This window comes from Cervus elaphus, chromosome 2 (genome assembly GCF_910594005.1).
Source record: "Cervus elaphus chromosome 2, mCerEla1.1, whole genome shotgun sequence".
Taxonomy (NCBI): domain Eukaryota; kingdom Metazoa; phylum Chordata; class Mammalia; order Artiodactyla; family Cervidae; genus Cervus; species Cervus elaphus.
In genome coordinates, this window is record NC_057816.1 from 24,267,393 (window position 1) to 24,286,382 (window position 18,990).

At 39.3% G+C, this 18,990-nt stretch overlaps 3 protein-coding genes and 1 pseudogene across 7 annotated transcripts in view; 1 reads left to right on the plus strand and 3 right to left on the minus strand.

The window, feature by feature from the left end:
- TSG101 (tumor susceptibility 101) overlaps positions 1-11,804 on the minus strand; it is a 42,114-nt gene extending 30,310 nt beyond the window's left edge. Inside the window, exons 1-4 of one of the 2 annotated variants that reach the window (XM_043874829.1) lie at positions 11,628-11,804; positions 6,730-6,814; positions 4,539-4,604; positions 816-979 (exon numbers count right to left, since the gene is read on the minus strand). In XM_043874829.1, the coding sequence (XP_043730764.1) occupies positions 816-979; positions 4,539-4,604; positions 6,730-6,814; positions 11,628-11,669 (357 nt within the window). In that variant the 5' untranslated portion in view covers positions 11,670-11,804. The remainder of the gene's footprint in view (positions 1-815; positions 980-4,538; positions 4,605-6,729; positions 6,815-11,627) is intronic. The other variant, XM_043874837.1, reaches the window with a different exon arrangement.
- An 819-nt stretch (positions 11,805-12,623) lies between these two features.
- On the minus strand, positions 12,624-13,891 carry LOC122675774 (annotated as a pseudogene). Its single transcript, XR_006335340.1, has one exon. The product of XR_006335340.1 is annotated as an NADH dehydrogenase [ubiquinone] flavoprotein 2, mitochondrial-like (transcript).
- A 138-nt stretch (positions 13,892-14,029) lies between these two features.
- Positions 14,030-15,796, plus strand: LOC122675769 (phosphoglycerate kinase 1-like). Its single transcript, XM_043874848.1, has one exon. The coding sequence runs from the start codon at positions 14,110-14,112 to the stop codon at positions 15,157-15,159; it is 1,050 nt and encodes a 349-aa protein (XP_043730783.1). The 5' UTR covers positions 14,030-14,109; the 3' UTR covers positions 15,160-15,796.
- Positions 15,797-15,965: 169 nt separating this feature from the next.
- The window catches only part of UEVLD (UEV and lactate/malate dehyrogenase domains), a 55,238-nt gene continuing 52,213 nt past the window's right edge, over positions 15,966-18,990 (minus strand). For all 3 annotated transcript variants that reach the window (XM_043874788.1, XM_043874817.1, XM_043874798.1), the window contains one exon: positions 15,966-18,790. In XM_043874788.1, coding sequence (XP_043730723.1) covers positions 18,623-18,790 — 168 coding nt within the window. In that variant the 3' untranslated portion in view covers positions 15,966-18,622. The remainder of the gene's footprint in view (positions 18,791-18,990) is intronic.

The following is an 18,990-nucleotide window of genomic DNA, read 5'->3' on the forward strand; positions in this document are numbered from 1 at the left end:
GGCTCTCTGCTTAGCTTTTTTTAACATTGTGTCTTTAAAATTTAGGAATTCAGCATATGTCTTGAGGGGGAAACTCAGATTATATCTGGCTCCCTTCTTTGTAGCTTCCTTTTCTCCTAAATTCTTGGCTCCTAAAATACTGGGTAGCTAGCAGACAGAACAAATGTTTTCTTTTGGGCTCTAGGAGACTGTTAGAAACTTTGCAGTCTTCTTTGCCTCTAGCTAAGGCCTTCTGCTCAGATTATCAGCGTCTCACTTTGCACCAACAATCAGTCAATACTCCTGGGGAAAACTGACAGAAGTTGATTCATCTTTTTACGCTTTCCTTCTTCATAGGATCTTGGCCCTTCAAGTCCTAACTGCCTCACTGTTCTGCAGTGTTCCACAGATGTTGGTTCTACTTTGTTTGGCTTTTCCAGCAATATTTTGGATAGAAATTGTCAGAGCTAAGCCATCAAAAGTTTATTCCTATTACTTCCTGATTGGAACACTTTGAGTAATGAGATTTGAACAGTTTCACAAATATATGTCAAAGAATACTACTTTTTCAAGTGTATTCCCCACATGTGAATTCTATCTATTCTTAAAGGTTCAACTCAAGCAAACAAAACAGTGACTGCACGTATTCTGTAAACTACCAAGCTCTATAAAAATACATGTTTCTTTCAAAAGCCTTTTTCAATTACCCAGCTCAGTGATTAGTGATCTTACATGAATTTATCCTCCTTTAATACTCCTTGAGTGTTAACATAAAGTAGATGCTAGTGAACAAAATATATAATACAACAAACTCACAGAATACCATTAATACTTACGTGCTTCCATTCATGTAGATAAGGAAGATATATCTTCCCATTAGCATCCACATGCTTTCCCGTTTTAATAGTCATTGAGCTAGTAGGCTTAACGAAACAGATAGGGGGATTATACGGATATGTGTCCAGCAGCCACAGGCAGATTGGAATATTGTATGTATTACCTGAGAGAGAAAGAGAAACTTCAGTTACTCTATTTTTATTATTTTTCAATAGTGGTTTAGTAGGTAAGCAAGAAAGAGTAACAACTAAGCAACACTTAAAAAAAAAAAATCACAACAAATATTTTATGTTTCAAAGTCTGTTTAAGATCACCTTCTCAAATTTTCAGTTTGTAAAATACAAGAGCAGGATTAAGGAGTTAACTGATCACTACTCTACCAGTGTGAGCTTACTGCTGTAAACACATTATTCACAAATTATCTTTTGGTTCAAGTCATTCTTTTATTATTTGACTTCTGTCACTTCAGTTACTAAAATTTCCTGGGAAGACTGGAGATAATGGCGTTCTACCAGAAAGGGATATACACTGGACTTGAAACTCCCGTGCCAAAAGTCAAGACTGTGTAAGATCTAACCCAAATGTCAAACAGATGCTGACTGTTTGGTCACAGCCTGACCAATGAATGGCTTTTCAGAGGTGGTTTCAGAATCAATGATGTCATCTCCTTCTCTTTATGAAATAGAATCTCTCTCAGCTGAGAAATTTGCCTACATGTAATCGAAATGAACAGTGTTTCAAAGGATCCAATAGAGTTAATATACTGAACATAAATCAAAGACTTTTGTTACTAAGCTCAAAGCCCAATTTCCCAAGCAAGCATCTGAATCACCTAGCAATTCAGACACATGTCCCCTTCTGAGAAACAGTGCTACTTCATCAAAGTATATATACATACATTTCACTAGAAAAAAATCAGTGATGGAAAAAAAAAAAAAAAAAAAAAATCAGTGATGGGACTTTGGATTTATTTTTTTACTCAAAAGTACTTCTACAATGAACCCCCCCCACACACACAAAGGATACATCTTAATACACAAAACGTAACTTTATTTCCACCACCCAGAATTCTTTGCTTTCTCCAGAAAATAATGCTTTCTCCAGAATTACTCAGGCTTAAGAACTGTGCCATGTAAAAAAATGGTGAGGGAACAGAGGTTTAGTTTAGATAAAATGTACATAAAAAAGGGAACCCTTGTGCACTGTTGGTGGGAATATAAACTGGTGCAGCCACTGTGGAAAACAGTATAGAGATTCCTTAAAAATGAAAAACAGAACAAAATACGATTTGGCAATTCTACTTCTGAGTATTTATCTGAATAAAGTTAAAATACTAATTTGGAAAGCTGCAACATTAGTTACAATAGCCAAGATATGGAAGCACCCTAAGTACCTACTGATAGGTGAATGGATAAAGATGTGGTATACAGATACACAGTGAAGTAGTACTGAGCCATAAAAAAAGAACGGAATCTTGTCACTTGTGACAACATGGATGGGCCCAGAGGGTATTATGTTAACTGAAATAAGTCAAACAGAGAAAGACAAATAAAGTATGATTTCACTTACAAGTGGAATTGAAAAGACAAAACAAATGAATAAAACTAAACAGAAACAGATTCATAGATTCAAAAAACAAACAGGCAGCTGCCAGAGGGGAGAAAGGTGTGGGGAGAGAAGGAAGTGAAGGAGATCAAGAGGCTCAAACTTTCAGCTGCAGAATAAATGAATCACAGGTATGAAATGTATAGTTAAGGGAAAGTCAATAATTATGTAATGATTTGTATGGTGACAGATGGTAACTAGACTTATCATGATGATCACTTTGAAATGCATAGAAATATCAAATCACTATGCTGTGTAACAAAAACACAGTGTTAGAGGTGAATTATCCTTCAAACACGCACAAATAAGCAAACATAGAAAAAGAGATCAGATTTGTGGTTATCAGAGGTGACGGCTGGGGGGAAGGGTGAATTATAGTAAGGTATCAAAAGGTACAAACTTCCAGATTATAAAATAAGTACTAAGAAAGTAATGTACCACATGATAAATGCCATGAACACTGCTTTTGTTGTATATGAAAGTTAAGAGAGTACACATCACAAAGGAAAAATATTTTTTTTCTATTTCTCTAATTGTATCCATAAGGGATGATGGATGTTCACTAATCTTACTGTGGTAATCATTTCTTGATGTATGAAATCAAATCATTACACTGTATACTTTAAACTTATCAATGCTATTATCAATTACATCTCAATAAAACTGGAAAAAAAATAATGCTTTTAATTATGTCTACAAGAGTTTTCTGCCTCCTACTTTCACTTATACCTATTCACTCATATCAGAGCTTACTTCCTGGGGTAAAGGCAAAGTCAGCCATTCTGCATTTCACTCATACTTGCTCTATGAAATGCTGATGCGCAAGTGTTTTCTCCCTCTGAATGGTTGACTCATCCCTTAATAATAAGTTTGAACATCATTTCTTGGATGACCTTCCTATATGTTCCTGTTCTCCTCTATAATCTCACAGCACATACTTTATTATTCTATAGCAGGTATAGAATAGTATAAATATCTATTTATTCCCCATTTCCTCTATTTCTGTATGCTCTTCCAGATACATCTTTTATTCACCTTTGTATCCCTAGCCCTTAACCCCTACGCATAGCAGGTACTATATACGATCAGTGGAAAAAAAAAAAAAAAAAAGATCAGTGGGTAGGTTACAGAGACACAGGCCTTAGCCAGTCACAAGAAACAATTAACCAACAAAAACAGAACAGCTGCTTATGAAGCTGAATGCTCCATTATCGCTTTAAGTATTCCACCAGAGGGTGGCTGACTGGCTAAGAGATGTAATTATCCTTCATCAGCATTACAACCATAGATAATAGCTAATTTTGGTACCTCTTTATTATATACCAGTCTCTGAGCTAAATCCTTTACAATATATGTTATTACAAATTAATTATTCCTTGAGTTAGGACCATTATACAAATGCTATAGATGCCCACTACCACAAAGCTTGGAGAAGGAAACAGCAACCCACTCCAGTATTCTTGCCTGGAAAATCCCGTGGACGGAGGAGCCTGGTAGGCTACAGTCCATGGGGTCGCAGAGTCGGACACGACTGAGTGACTTCACTCACTTCATACTTTGTCACTGGAGAAGGAAATGGCAACCCACACCAGTATTCTTGCCTGGAGAATCCCACGGACAGAGGAGCCTGGTGGGCCATGGTCCATGGGGTCAGAGTCGGACACGACTGAAGTGACTAAGCACGCACCACAAAGCTAATTGATTACAAAGCGAGAACTAAAACCCTACTCTGCCCTGACTGTAAAGCCTTTATCTTAGTCACTACATTACACAGCTTCCCATTGTCAGATAAGTTTGAATAGGACGGGAGACTGAACTAGGAGGCAGCCAAGATTCCTTTCTAGTTCTAAGATTCTCTGAAACAAAACTCTCCCAGTGCTTCTAGGTACTTACTTGTTGATATATCTTTGTAAGGAAGGTGGTGGTGGAAGGAAGCTTTGTAAGGAAGCTGAAAATATTAGGTGCTGCTGCCAAATGAACTTCAATTAGAAGTTAAAGTTTCTATATTATCATGAAAGTCATGAGAAAGCAAGCTTAATTTACTTACAATTCTTTGGCAACTAAGTATGAATTAAAATGCATCTATGCTAGAAAAATAAATCACATAAGACATTTACCTCTATAAGGCACAGGAATTGTTCCAGTAAGGTTCATTAGTTCCCTGGAACTGCCATCATTAAAAACTGAAAGGTGAGAATATTGAGTTAATCAATAAGCATTTTGACAGATACTCTTACATAAGTTATTCTTTCAGAAACAATGGCTACAATGCACTATTACTCTTGAAAGGGAAAAACTTGCTAATGTTCAAACATTTTGTCCAATAACAAATTATCCTTTGTTGATTCACTTAATGGGATCAGCTTTTGAATGAGTAAAGATACTATGAATTACTTATGAAAATAAATGTGAATGCTATAGTATCAATAAATAAGAGCTCTGGGTCTTCAACCAACATGATTATAAGATTACTTAAAAATCACTATTAATTGCTGCCCTGCGGGCTCAGATGATAAAGAATCTACCTGCAATGCAGGAGACCTGGATTTGATCCCTGGGTCAGGAAGATTGCCTGGAAAAGGGAATGGCTACCCATTTCAGTATTCTTGCCTGGAGAATTCCATGGACAGAGGAGCCTGGTGGACTACAGTCCATGGGGTTGCAGAGTGGGACACGACTGAGCGACTAATGCTTTCACTTCCACAAATATTAACCTAATAGCATTAAATTTTAGATTTCTCAGATGTTCACTCCTACTCACTGTCATTTTCAATCCCAATGTAGCACCCCACAGTAATAAAAAGGAAAAAAGATTTTCACAAATATGGACATCTTCTTTTAATACAAGTATTTCTCACATCACACAAGTTTTCCTATCTGTAATTGACTGAATAACTAGGGCACATAATCTGTATTCCATGAACAGCTATTATTTGCAACAATTTGGAATTAACACTGTACTATATGGGAAAAGGCTATAAAGTACAGTACAAGAATACAAAACTATACTGTTGACCTCAGTTCCTTTACCTACTATTGACACTTACAGCCTGTGATGTAATTTACTCCGATTTTGTGTTTTTAAAAGACTACATTAAATTCTAGGTTTATATTTACTCTAAAAGCATGTTGATGACAATGGTTTAGACTTGGTCCAGTCACACAAAGCTATATAAGATGTGTTCAATGAGGCTGCAGTCTTTGTCAATTTTGATCATTTATTCTTTCAGTATTCAGTAAAAACTACACACTTACCATAACTTTCTAGACTTAGTCACTTTACTCCCCCAGAGAAGCCATTTTAAAAGTAACTCTAACTTCGGAAAGATGAGTTTTCTTGCAGATCTAAATACCACAGTGCAGTACGTGGACAGGAGGGAGAACTGTCCTAGTGTGGGAGAGGACTTCTGGTTCATGACTGTTGTTCAGGGAATTCAGGACTGATTCCCCCTCTGCCGCCTCCCACCTCTCCACCAGTTTGCACTCACTGCAGGGGCCTCACAACAGGCACACGGCAGCACGGTCTCCCTTGGCCCTGGCACATTGTCCACAAGGAGACAGGGTTGGAGAGATTATGCTAGGATTGGTGGGGCCAAAAAGACTACTAAAAAACACCTGGAGAAAGTGTTTTCATTGTCATTTCTAACTTAAATCACAATTTCATCTCAATAGAGGGTGGACACAAACCGTCACCTACACACTCTACAGAATTAAGGACAACAGTTTTTAAGCGTTTTCTTCATCTATAAAATGAAAAGAATAGTCTAGAATATAATTTTACAAAATGTGTTCCTAAGAATATAAAGAGATGCTCTAGAGAGAAAAAAACGGTTCACTAATTAACTCTAGAATATACTGAACAATGTATTATCTTCTCTCCCCTCTTGGTGAGACAAAATACATAAACATATTACAGGTTCTGAGAAATCTTGCTTCAAAGAAATTCATTTAATTTTGTTTAACCTGTAAGTATTCAAACTTAACCACAGAATCCCCTCCATCTCCCCACCCGCAAAGCAACATTCTTCACAACTACTGATACTATTTCTGGAAATGATGGACTAAACTATCTGTAACATTTGGTCTAAATTTGCACTGTTTTTGTTATAGTATTTTAAAACTTAAAATTACTAAACAAATATAAGATGTTATTAAATCTTGTAATTTCCTATCCCCCCAACACCATTTTTAGGTGAAGGCTCAGTCCTATAATGGGAAAAACCAACAGACTTAAAAGGAAAACAGAAAACCTACAATTATTAACAAAAAGAGTAAACTCTGACTTGATATTTTTATACATAAACTCACCATATGAATCCAATACAGGTTTGAGATCTTTGTATAAAGTAATAACGTTAACAGTTTCACGTACAGTTAGGTCTCTGTATTTGTACTGAAAAGAAAAATAAAAAATTTAGTTTAAAACCAACGCACAAATTATACTGCTAGTTTAATTTTTTAAAACTGTTTTCTTAACAGCACTTTCCTTTAAAGTAAAATGGTTCTGACTAATCAATAACAAAGACTGATTGAAAGAACCTCAGTAGCTTTCTCTGTCACCTCTTCAAACCTTTACCTTCATTTTAGCTCTTTTTCCAACTTAAAATATGGTCTCCACCAAATCAAATCTCATTGTCAAAGACCTACCTCACATCTCTTTCCCTATCAATGAATTCTTTTCCAGACTTCCCTTTAGCCCATATGGATCGCTCCCGCTCCAGCATTTACTGTCAATACCAACTCTTTCGCAATTTATCATGTGCTGTATTGTATTCTCATACCCCTGCCTTGTACCACTCAAGTCCAGGAAACCTAGGAACCTTGCTTTCGGCTCTGAGCAAACTAGGAAACTAGGAAATGGAAATCCCCATGTGTTCACAACACCCTGAAGCTCCACTCTTGCACACAAAGCTTTCGATCAGTTTTTAGTGCTTCTCTCTTAAAAAGAACAGTCAGCTATCCCAAAAAGAAAGTCTCCAAGAAGCATGTCACAGACCTAAACAAACAGAAAAGAAGGAACTAAAAATAAAAATGGGTGTTCACTGATAGCTTAGTTGGTAAAGAATCTGCCTGCAATGCAGGAGACCCTGGTTTGATTCCTGGGTCAGGAAGATCCACTGGAGAAGGAATAGGCTACCCACTCCAGTATTCTTGGCCTTCCCTTGTGGCTCAGCTGGCAAAGAATCCCCCTGCAATGCAGGAGACCTGGGTTCGATCCCTGGGTTAGGAAGATCCCCTGGAGAAGGGAAAGGCTGCTCACTCCAGTATCCTGGCCTGGAGAATTCCATGGAATGTATAGTCCATGTATGTCGCAGAGTTGGACAGGACTGAGCAACTTTCATTTTTAAGAATAAAAATGCAAGGAACAGAAGAAAACTTCAAAAACAATCAGCATTAAAAATTTCAAAGAAAGAAGAAATGATATTGTAGCAATGAAACAAGAACTCTCAGAAAAGAAAGGACTCTTAGACATTAAAAAAAAAAATAAAAGGAGAAACAAAACATTTTCTTTCCTCTTCTCTATGTCTGCCCCTTCTCAGTGTTTTTGCTGGTTCTTTATCTTCTCCTAACCTTTGATCTTAATATCACTGAGCCCCAGGGCTCAGTCCTTGGTCCTCTTCTTACTCAGGTGTTGACCTCCATGCATGGCTTAAAATACCATTTATACACTGATAACTTCCGAATTTAAAAATTCCACTTTCCTGAATACCAGACATGTATATCCAATTTGATGTCTCCACTTTGATATCTAATGAAAGTCAAACATAACGTGATCAAATTGAACCCTTTGTCTTCCCCCCAATTCTATACCTCTTGCTGCTGCTGCTAAGTCACTTCAGTCGTGTCTGACTCTGTGCGACCCCACAGACAGCAGCCCATCAGGCTCCCCCATCCCTGAGATTCTCCAGGCAAGAACACTGGAGTGGGTTGGCATTTCCTTCTCCAATGCATGAAAGTGAAAAGTGAAAGTGAAGTCACTCAGTCGTATCTGACTCTTCAAGAACCCAGGGACTGCAGCCTAACAGGCTCCTCCGTCCATGGGATTTTCCAGGCAAGAGTACTGGAGTGGGTTGCCATAGCCTTCTCCATCTACACCTCTTACATTCTTCCACATCCATATCCTTCTAGATGCTCAGCACAAAAACTTTGACATTATCCTGGATGCCTTGGTTTCCTACACATCCACAGTGAGTCAGTCTGTCAGAAAATTCTTAGTTCTACCTTCAAAAATCTCCAGCATCTGATCACTTCTCACTACCTTCATAGCCACACTTCGGTTATTATTATACAACAGCCTTTTTAGAGGTGGCTATCCCTCCACTCTACTGAACCCCCTATGGTCTAGCCTCAGTACAGCAGCTTGAGCTATTCTGTTAAAACAGCCCCACCACACTGCAAGGACATGCCAGAACGCTGACGGGGGCCTGCAAGACCCTCCAAAACCCACCACTCCTTTATTTAGCAGCACTGTTCCCTCTCCTCACTCCAGTCCAGCCCCTCCAGGTTCCTTTGCTGCTTCTCCATCATGCATGACGAGAGGGCCCTTGAGCTTGTTTTTCCTTCTTCCTGGAATGTTCTTACTCCAGACTGCTCCAGTTTGCTTCCTCACTGCTTTCAGGGTCTCTGATCAAACACACCTCAGGAAGGCCTTCCTTTACTGTCTATAAAACTGCAACCTATCTTATCCTCACATTTGAGAACTATCGCCCTTTCTTGCTTTACTTTTCTCCAAAGCACTTAACATCCTCCAACATGTTACTTAATGAACTTACTGAGTTGTTTATTCCTTCTATGAGAATTTAAATTCCACAGGTATAGAGTTTTCTATCTGTTCACTATTGTATCCCTAGAATCTAATAAAACAGTGTGAAGTGCATTACAATCGCTAATGTATCAGCTCTCTCCTAACTAGCTGGTAGTGACTCCACCGACAGGAATGCTGTTACATACAGCATGAAAGAATACAGGTAGTTGTCTGTATGAAAAATCTAAATAATTTGTGTAAAGCAAGATGGACCAACAGTATAGATATACCTCTCTTAATTACAAAGATGATGACAGAGGAGGATGTTAAACTAAAAGCTATATTTAAGTTGGAAGCTAAAAGTTGCTCTAAGGAAAAAAATAACGGTAGTAATATATAAAAAGATAATAATGTTGCATGTCAATCATACTTCAAAAAATATATGTCAAAGCAGGTAGCCCAAAGTAATATGATGGGTGATGAAGTCCCACAATCAGATAAGAGTAAAGGGCCATCACTCTAGCAATGTGTCCCAGGTCGTGGCGACCAATTCCTTCATTGGGCCACATCCAACTGAAAGGATAACAACTGAAGCTAATCCTCCACCAGAAGGAAAAAACTCCACAAATAGCTTTTATTATCCCACTTACTACTCCTACATATCTACATATCTATCTGTGAACAAGCTGGACAGAAAAGATGCCAGGAATCAGAAGTGACATCACCACTTGTAAGAGACTCAATTTTTCAGGTATTGGGTCAAGAACCAGATGAGAGACAAATGTTCTCTCCCACCTCTGCTCTATGTCCTTTTTCATAAAAAATTATTTATTTTTAATTGAAGGATAATTGCTTTACAGTATTGTGCTGGTTTCCACCAAACTATGTCCTTTTTTGCTCTGAGGATATAAACAGGATGGAGGGAGGAGACGGCAGGTGTAACTATAAAATATCTTTAGATGTCTTGCCTCTGTCTTCGAAGGCAGGCTCCTCAACAGAAAGTTTAGGAAACTTAACTATGGTTTCTAAAATTCCAAACCAATATTTGAATATTCTTGTCCTTATATATAGGTACTTTGATACACATACATGAAGGAATAAACTTTAAGGGCAATGTAATCAATTAAAAGATTTTTTAAAATGCTATGGAACAGACACCCTTCAGTTACATAGTATATAAAATAACATACTTGGAAAAATTAAATGCTACAACACAGATCCAGGCCACAGTTTTCTAAGGCTCCCTGAAACTTCCTCTGCAATTAAAGATAAGTTTACTCTATCAAAAGAAAATCAACTATATTTTAATTAGAAAAAAAGAAAGAAAATCAGAAGCCTAGAAGATATGATTAGAAAAATCAAAGAGTAGCTTTATTTCAAAAACCATCAATTTCTCCTTAGAGATTATTTGCTCTTCAATCAAAGACTATAGGGATGATTTTACTGGGTGAAAAAGTATATTTTCAGAGAAATAAGTTTACACATAATAATGTGTTTAATAATACTGAAAGTTGTTTTAAACTATTTCACTTTCTACCACTCTTATTTTGACAAAAGTATCTAAAGCTAAACCTGTTTAACTGGAGAATATTCAACTCTCAACCATTTCACATACATCTTACTCCCATTAATTAGCTTTGATAAATTGAAAAACAAACACAAAGCAACAAACAAACCAAAAAACACCCAATTCACTCTGGTATCAGGTGCCATATTTTTAGTTGTTAAACTAATTCACAGCTTTAAATACAAAATGCCTACAGGCTTTTTTAAAAAAGGGAAAAAACCAAAAAACAAACCCACACCAGTCTTTAACTATTTAGATTAAAAATTTCAACGTAAATAAACTGGCTTTATAAGCAACATAAAATTAAAAGGGAGTCACTCTGAGCAAATCAAAGACCCTGGTATGGTAATGGAATTCTATTTCACCCGAGGTAATGAGCTTCTCAGGACGTTTCCATTTATGATTGAGCCAATTCAACCAACCGCGGGGTGGGCTATTGAGCTGCGTGAAGAATACAAACTGAAAAGGACACCACCTCAGGAAGCCGGGAGGGAAGGGCGAATAAGAATGAAGAGCCCTGCACTGGGACATGAAGGAAGCGGTGCCCAAGACCGAGTTTTAAGTACAACCCCCTCCTTCTGTTGATGAAAACTATGCTGCCCCACAGACTGCTCCAAACTCTCTCCCCGAAAAGAGGGCGGGCGGCAGGTGGCAGGCGGCAGGCGGCCTCGGCTCCGCTCCATTGTTGACCGTCGCCGCCCCCCGCCGGCCCCGGTCCGGGGACTCCGGCCCCGGGCGACAGGCATCCTGGCGCGGGCGGCTGCAGAGGTGGCCAAGGGGAGGCCCGGGACTTCGGGCTGGCCTGGGGGGCTCGCTGGGCTGGTCGGGCAGGCCCTGGCGGCGCGGGGGGGAGTGGTGGGTGTGCGCCGAGAGGAGAGCGCGCCGCAGCCTCACCTTAGACACCATTTTCTTGAGCTGGCTCTCCGACCCCGCCATGGCCGCCGCCTCGCGACTCCGGTCCCTGCAAGCAGAGGGTCAGCCGCTCCGGGGCCGCCCCAGGCCGCCCCACACAACCGCACACAGACGAGCCAGCCCCCCACCCCCCCCGCCTCTAGCAACAGGAAGTCTGCCTCCACGCCAGCGCTTCCGCTTCCCTTACGTCACTTCCGAGGTCGGCCGTGGGTAGGGGTTGACGGCCTAGGTCAGGTCCGGGGAAACTCGTTCCGAGGGTAGAGTTGCTGAGCCGGGATAAGATCGGCCGCTCTTTCACAGTTGCCCTCACACTAAAAGAGCAGGTGCAGGGAGGGTAAGCAGTAGGAATGCCTTTCCGGTGAGGTTTAATGACTGATGCGTCAAGTGGGAAGACTGGATTGGAGTCAGAAAACTGTTCTGCCACTGACTTAGCCTTCTGATAATTGCAGGCAAGTGCACGGCTGGCTCGGGCTTGTTTTTTCCAACTCCAAGAGGAAAGACTTGCATTAGGCGATGCCCAGGGTCTCTCTAGTTATCAGGTTGTTTTTCATTTTTAAGCTTCATATTACATTCACAAGGGCAAAGTGCAGAGATCTCATTTCACAGGAAGTCGGGCAGTAATTTCTTTACAAGAGACCATTCACTTAGGTCAGAACTCCACTGTGCCCGACATGGATGATAATACAGGCTAACTTTTTCCTTAGACTTGGTGTGTGTACCAGCCTGTCCACTATCAAAATCCAAGTCTTTGAAATCAGGCTCCGCTTCAGATCCTCATGGTCTTGTACAGTGCAAGAGTAGGTACTTTTTTTTTTTTTTGAAATTTGACAGAATTTTTATTTCACAGCACCCTAATATTGATGAAAGTGAACAGGCAGTTGAAAATGGTGCTCTGAAGTTCTGACATGATACTTAACAGCTCTAAGTTGCTAGGTTACAAGCAAGGTGTACACAGATGGAAATGAACAATATAAAAAATTTAGGTAGATAGGAGATTCATATTTTATTTCTCCACTGACATATTTACAGTTGAATATAAATTAAAGGCCTGCTTGCACACCAAACCCAGGTCCTTTTGGTGGTTCAGTCAAAAAGGTAAGATCTCCAGCTGGCTCACAGGAGAAGCGTCCACTCCTTGGCCCAGGTTTTGGGATTTTGCCAGCCTTGAGTTCATCAATAATTTCTTCAATATCCTTAGGTGTCAGATCCTCATAGTAGTTGTCATTTATTTGAACCATTGGTGCATTTACACAGACCCCTAAACATTCCACTTATACAAGAGTGAAAAGTTTGTCAGGTGTAGTCTCCAACCTTTATTCCAAGTTTTTTCTGAACGGCCTCCAGTATCCTGTTGGAGTTTCGAAGCATGCAAGGCGTAGTAGTGCAGACTTGATATGTGATATAACTGGCTTTCGATTATACATTATTTAAAAAGTTGCCACTTCATACACTCTCATTGGAGGTGCTTGTAAAATGTCTGCAGCCTTGTTCATAGCAGAGATGGGCAGCCATCCATTCTGTCTCTGGGCTAAACCCAGAACTGGAAGCACAGCTGCTGCCTTATGCCCTTCTGGGAAGTTTTTCAAAATGGCCTCTATCCTCTTACAGTTTTCTGGTGTGAAATCAGATGGAGTTGCTGGGTTATTCTCAGGAGTATCTCTGTGCACAAATAAGCCTCCTTCAGCTCCATTCTGAACAGCTGTCTCAGGCAAATTTCTTATGTCTTCCCCAGTGGGCGCCGCCGAGAGGAACATTGCCGGCCAAACTGCGGGGCCTTTGGGCCTCACTGGGCGCGGTCCCGAGTGGTCGGCACACATGGCGTGCGCGCTCAAGAGTAGGTACTCTGAACTGAATTTCTACTACCCATAGAAATTCCTCATGGTCATTTATATTAGTCATTATTGCACCTCAATACCGGTTTTATAAGTACAATGCCATTCAGGGCACTTGGGTTTGAGGGGGTGTGAAGTATTATTTGGATAATTTTAGCATCGTGGTACTGAGGAACAGGCTGTAGTATTAATTTTCTTCTAAATTGGCATCTAAATGAAGGTCACATAAACAAAGAGGGCCTAACTGAAGATACGTGAAAGCATCATTACGTATTGTTGCAAACACACACACATAAAATATTCTTTTCTAATAGGTATCTCTCTTTGGACGCTATATACTAGTTAAGCATACAGCTTCAGTCAAATTAAACTATAGGACAGTCTGTCCTTCCCTGTACCTCTTCTTTGTCACTTAAAAATATATGGTTTTCAAGCTATTCTTAAAGACACAGCTTATTAGCCAGAAGCACCTTCAATTAGAGCAACTCTGCTTTTATCTATTGGAAGAATGTAGATTATATATTTTTCAAAAGGCTTTGTTAAAAATAATTTTTAAAAGTTTGAAAACAGGAGTCGGTCTCATTCTGTCGCTGTCGCTTCCCCTGGCCTCTCGCTGCAGCTGAATTGCCAAGATGTCGCTTTCTAACAAGCTGACTCTGGACAAGCTGGATGTGAAGGGGAAGCGGGTCGTCACGAGAGTAGACTTCAATGTTCCTATGAAGAACAACCAGATAACAAACAACCAGAGGATCAAGGCTGCTGTTCCAAGCATCAAATACTGCTTGGACAATGGAGCCAAGTCAGTTGTTCTTATGAGCCACCTGGGCCGGCCTGATGGTGTCCACATGCCTGATAAGTACTCCTTGCAGCCAGTTGCTGTAGAACTCAAATCTCTGCTGGGCAAGGATGTTTTGTTCTTGAAGGACTGTGTGGGCCCAGAAGTGGAGAAGGCTTGTGCTGACCCAGCTGCTGGGTCTGTCATCCTGCTGGAGAACCTTCGTTTTCATGTGGAGGAAGAAGGGAAGGGAAAAGATGCTTCTGGGAACAAGGTTAAAGCTGAACCAACCAAAATAGAAGCCTTCCGAGCTTCACTTTCTAAGCTAGGGGATGTTTATGTCAACGATGCTTTTGGCACTGCTCACCGAGCCCACAGCTCCATGGTAGGAGTAAATCTGCCAAAGAAGGCTGGAGGTTTTTTGATGAAGAAGGAGCTGAACTACTTTGCCAAGGCCTTGGAGAGCCCCGAGCGACCCTTCCTGGCCATCCTGGGCGGAGCTAAAGTTGCAGACAAGATCCAGTTGATCAATAATATGCTGGACAAAGTCAATGAAATGATTATCGGTGGTGGAATGGCCTTTACCTTCCTTAAGGTGCTCAACAACATGGAGATTGGCACTTCTCTGTTTGATGAAGAGGGATCCAAGATTGTCAAAGACCTGATGTCCAAAGCTGACAAGAATGGCATGAAGATTACTTTGCCTGTTGACTTTGTCACTGCTGATAAGTTTGATGAGAATGCCAAGACTGGCCAAGCCACTGTGGCCTCTGGCATACCTGCTGGCTGGATGGGCTTGGATTGTGGTCCTGAGAGCAGTAAGAAGTATGCTGAGGCTGTTGCTCGGGCTAAGCAGATCGTGTGGAATGGACCTGTGGGTGTATTTGAATGGGAAGCTTTTGCCTGAGGAACCAAAGCCCTTATGGATGAGGTGGTGAAAGCCACTTCCAGGGGCTGCATCACCATCATAGGTGGTGGAGACACTGCTACTTGTTGCGCCAAATGGAACACGGAGGATAAAGTCAGTCATGTGAGCACTGGGGGTGGTGCCAGTTTAGAGCTCCTGGAAGGTAAAGTCCTTCCTGGAGTGGATGCTCTCAGCAGTGTTTAGTACTTTTCTGCCTTCTGGTTCCTGTGCATAGCCCCTAAGTCAACATAGCATTGTCTGCATCTCCATTTGGCATTAGCTAATGTCTTCCCCCTTGTCAATAATCAGCTAGTGGCCAAGAGATGTAGTGCCAGGAACCCTTAACAGTTGCAGAACATCTCAGCTTATCTTTGCTGTACCTGGGAATTGCCTACATTCTTCAAGATCCCATTTGAGTTTCTTAGAGACTAAACCGTTGTGCATTCTAGAGTACATATATTTATATTATGCCTGTTAAAGAAAGTGGGCTGTGTTAGCTTAGTTCTCTTTCTGAAGTAGCTTATTCTGATTAGCTTTGTCATTGTTTCACCACTCAGCATGGAAACAAGATGAAATTCCAATTATTGGTATGGAGGGAGATGAAGTTGGTGATATATTAAATAAATAAAAAGATCCATAAAAAAAAAAAAAAGTTTGAAAACAACAAAATCCTTTCTCTTCATTTTGCAATTAAGCCACTTAAAATGAAGTAACTAAATATCCTGGGGACTTATGAATCATATGAAAGAATCTTTCTCTTCAATCTGAATAAATTTCCTTCCACTCAATAAATTAGGAATCTCCTGGTAATTTTCAAGTCAAAATTTATTTTATTCATTATTCTTGATATTTAATAATAATTATTTGATACAATGTAAGTTGGAAAATAAAATATTTATGTGTTACAATATCAAAGAAGTATAAACCATAACAAGTAGAGGGAATGCATGATTTTGGAAAGATGAAAAAAAAATGAAGGTTAACAGAAACATCATGAATGTCAAATTAGCACCAATTCACACTGAGATGGTGGTGGTACTACTTAACTTATATGTGATTCATAATACTCAACACTCAAGAAAATATGTGCTAGAATTACTTCTGTATTGTGGGTTTCTGCAGGGCAAGGACTATAACTATTCATCTTTTTTTCTTTTATTTTTTTGCTTTTTTATTCCCTCCCCCACCCCACCCCCAATTTTTTATTATTCACCTTTGACTACTCATTCTAACACAGTTCTTGGAGTAACAGTACAGTCAGTAAATATTGTACTGACATGTTTCTTTTACAATGCAGTTAATTCTTAGCAATTCCTCTATTTATATAGTATATTGTAATTAGGTTATTGTTCAAGAGCATAATTAGGTATCTGGTATTAGAAAAGGCTAGTATAAAAACACAAGCACTGGTCCTTTTAGTTTTACTTTCCTATTTCATACAAAAGGACAGTGAGGATACACTGTTACAGTTAACACCAAAATAACCTATTCATGTAGTGAAATTACACAGAACTAATGCTCATTTCTTCAAATGTCCAATGTTTTTACACCTTCCCAAGCATATTAAATACTTTTCTTTTTTCTTAAACATGGAACATTGAATAAATTTCACCTTTCCTTTCTGATTTAAGCTCATCATTATAAACATCCATTATTATGCTAAATCAGCATTAGTTTAACTACTTCCTCTCTGCCTAAAATGTGTCTGCTCTTATAATCCATTGGCTTCCATCTCACTGACCAGGTTTAGGTTCACCTATAAAATGCTTTCAAAGCACCTGGGACATCTTCATATTACAGTACCACACTTGGAACTGTACATTTATTTGTGAGATTTGTCCCTGTACTAGACTGTAAGCACCGTGGGGGCCTGTACCTAGTCCAGGGTTTGCTCACCATTGTATCTGCAGTGCCTAATACGGCACCCGGTGCATAGCAGGCTCCAAGTCTAGACTATCTGAATCACTAAATAACTAAACACCTACTGCAGTGCATACAGCTCGCCTCCCAAGCTATTTGCTAAGGGAAGTCAAAGAATCAGTGTTTCTAAAAAATAATGTTGAAGAAAAAAAGCCCCTACATGAAGAGTGTAACAGTACAGACCCCAGCTTTAGGGTCTTGTTTTAACTATTTTGACTCTTAGGCTTTTTTCCTCTTCTAGAGTTTAGAAAAAGTAGAGGTTGTATGGATAAGTGTCCCTTAGTCATGAGATTTTGGCCATTAAACCTCAATTTCCTCCTCTACAAGATTATGGTAATAGTCCCTACCCCAGTGGGTTACTGTGAGGATTAATAAATAATCCTGAGGAGTAAAACAATAAAGTGCTTTTCACACTGCCTGGAATATTGGAAGTGTTGATGCTAGCTGCTGCTATTAGTTATGTGTCACATTCCTAATATGCTGTCTTTCACATGTGAAGATGTTATTTATCCACCACCAAAGTGTATGCACCCTGAATCATTTCTTCAGTAGTTAAAAGATGCACCCTGAATCATTTCTTCAGTAGTTAAAAGATGCACCCTGAATCATTTCTTCAGGAGTAGTTAAAGGATGCACCATGAATCATTTCTTCAGGAGTAGTTAAAGAATATGCTCAGAACAATCAGCCCATTCAACCTCTTCCCAGTAAGACCAATGCCTTTACAAAAGCCTCATATATTAGCTTTAAAGTAAATGCTTGGCTTTCATTCATAACCTATTTCCATATAAAAATATGCATGTCTCTATGGCTCTACTTATGGCATGGTGTGTTCTTGAGATGTTGGAAATCTTATATAGCCCAGAAGAGATGATAGAAAACTGCAGAAAGGACAGTCCTGCTGGATATTAAACTACACTTCTTGTTCATATATTTAAAATTTTCATTTTCCTTTTTACTATATTAAAGTATGTGTACAAGAAAAAAAAAGTATGTGTACAGTTCTTTTCCATTTTTTGGTAGCTAATTAATTTGAAGAGGGAAAACAAAATGCTTTATTGTTCATTATTATGCTTTTTACCAACATTATTTTAAAGAAGAATTGTAAATAGCATAAACTAGATCCTTTAACGTAGAGCTAGCACAGATTTTGAAACACATACTGGGCCTTCAGCTTATGATGTTTATTGTAACTGTTAAAGGGTAATTTTCTTGTAAAAAGTCATGATTTTTAAAATATTCCCAAAGTGCTGAATGTGCTAACTGAGGATACGTAATTTTTAAATGATGTATATCGCAGATGAATGTTTATCTCTGCTTAGGTTTAAAGAACAGTACAGATGATTTCAAGAACAGAGAAAATTAGATTTTTTTCCTTCTCATCTAACTACCTAAGGATTTAAATTAAAAAGCCAACCAAGAACCACTGACCTTAACCAAGCAGGTTGTAAGGATAAATAGTAAGATACAGAAGTTCTCCACCCTCTATATATGTGTTGGTAAAATTAAACCACCTTTCCTTTCAGGTAACTCTGAGCTTTAGAATCAAAGTTTTAACTGTTGCTGGAGACCATGGATGGAGGATGCACTGCTCTGGAGTTTCCCAGTCGCTGTTTCTTCTTTCACTGTGGTCTTGATGACTTCAGACACTCCACTCGTTCCAAGGATGCAAGGCAAACTTAAAAACACTTCACTATTTATATCATAATATCCCTGAAAAGAAAAAAATTGGGATTAGAGCTGAATCACTGCAAAAAAGTTAATACCACATATATGGGTATTTTCTTCCTTTTCTGGTCCTAGCACTACAAAGTGATATAAGCTGAAATTTTTAAAAAATTTGTTCATTTATTTTCTAAACTCCAGTTACTGTTTCAGAAAATTGTTATGAGATGGGAAGAATTTGGTCAAAG

Coding starts and splice junctions, on each gene's coding strand:
- LOC122675769 (XM_043874848.1), top strand. CDS start 14,110: ATGTCGCTTTCTAACAAGCTGACTCTGGACAAGCTGGATGTGAAGGGG.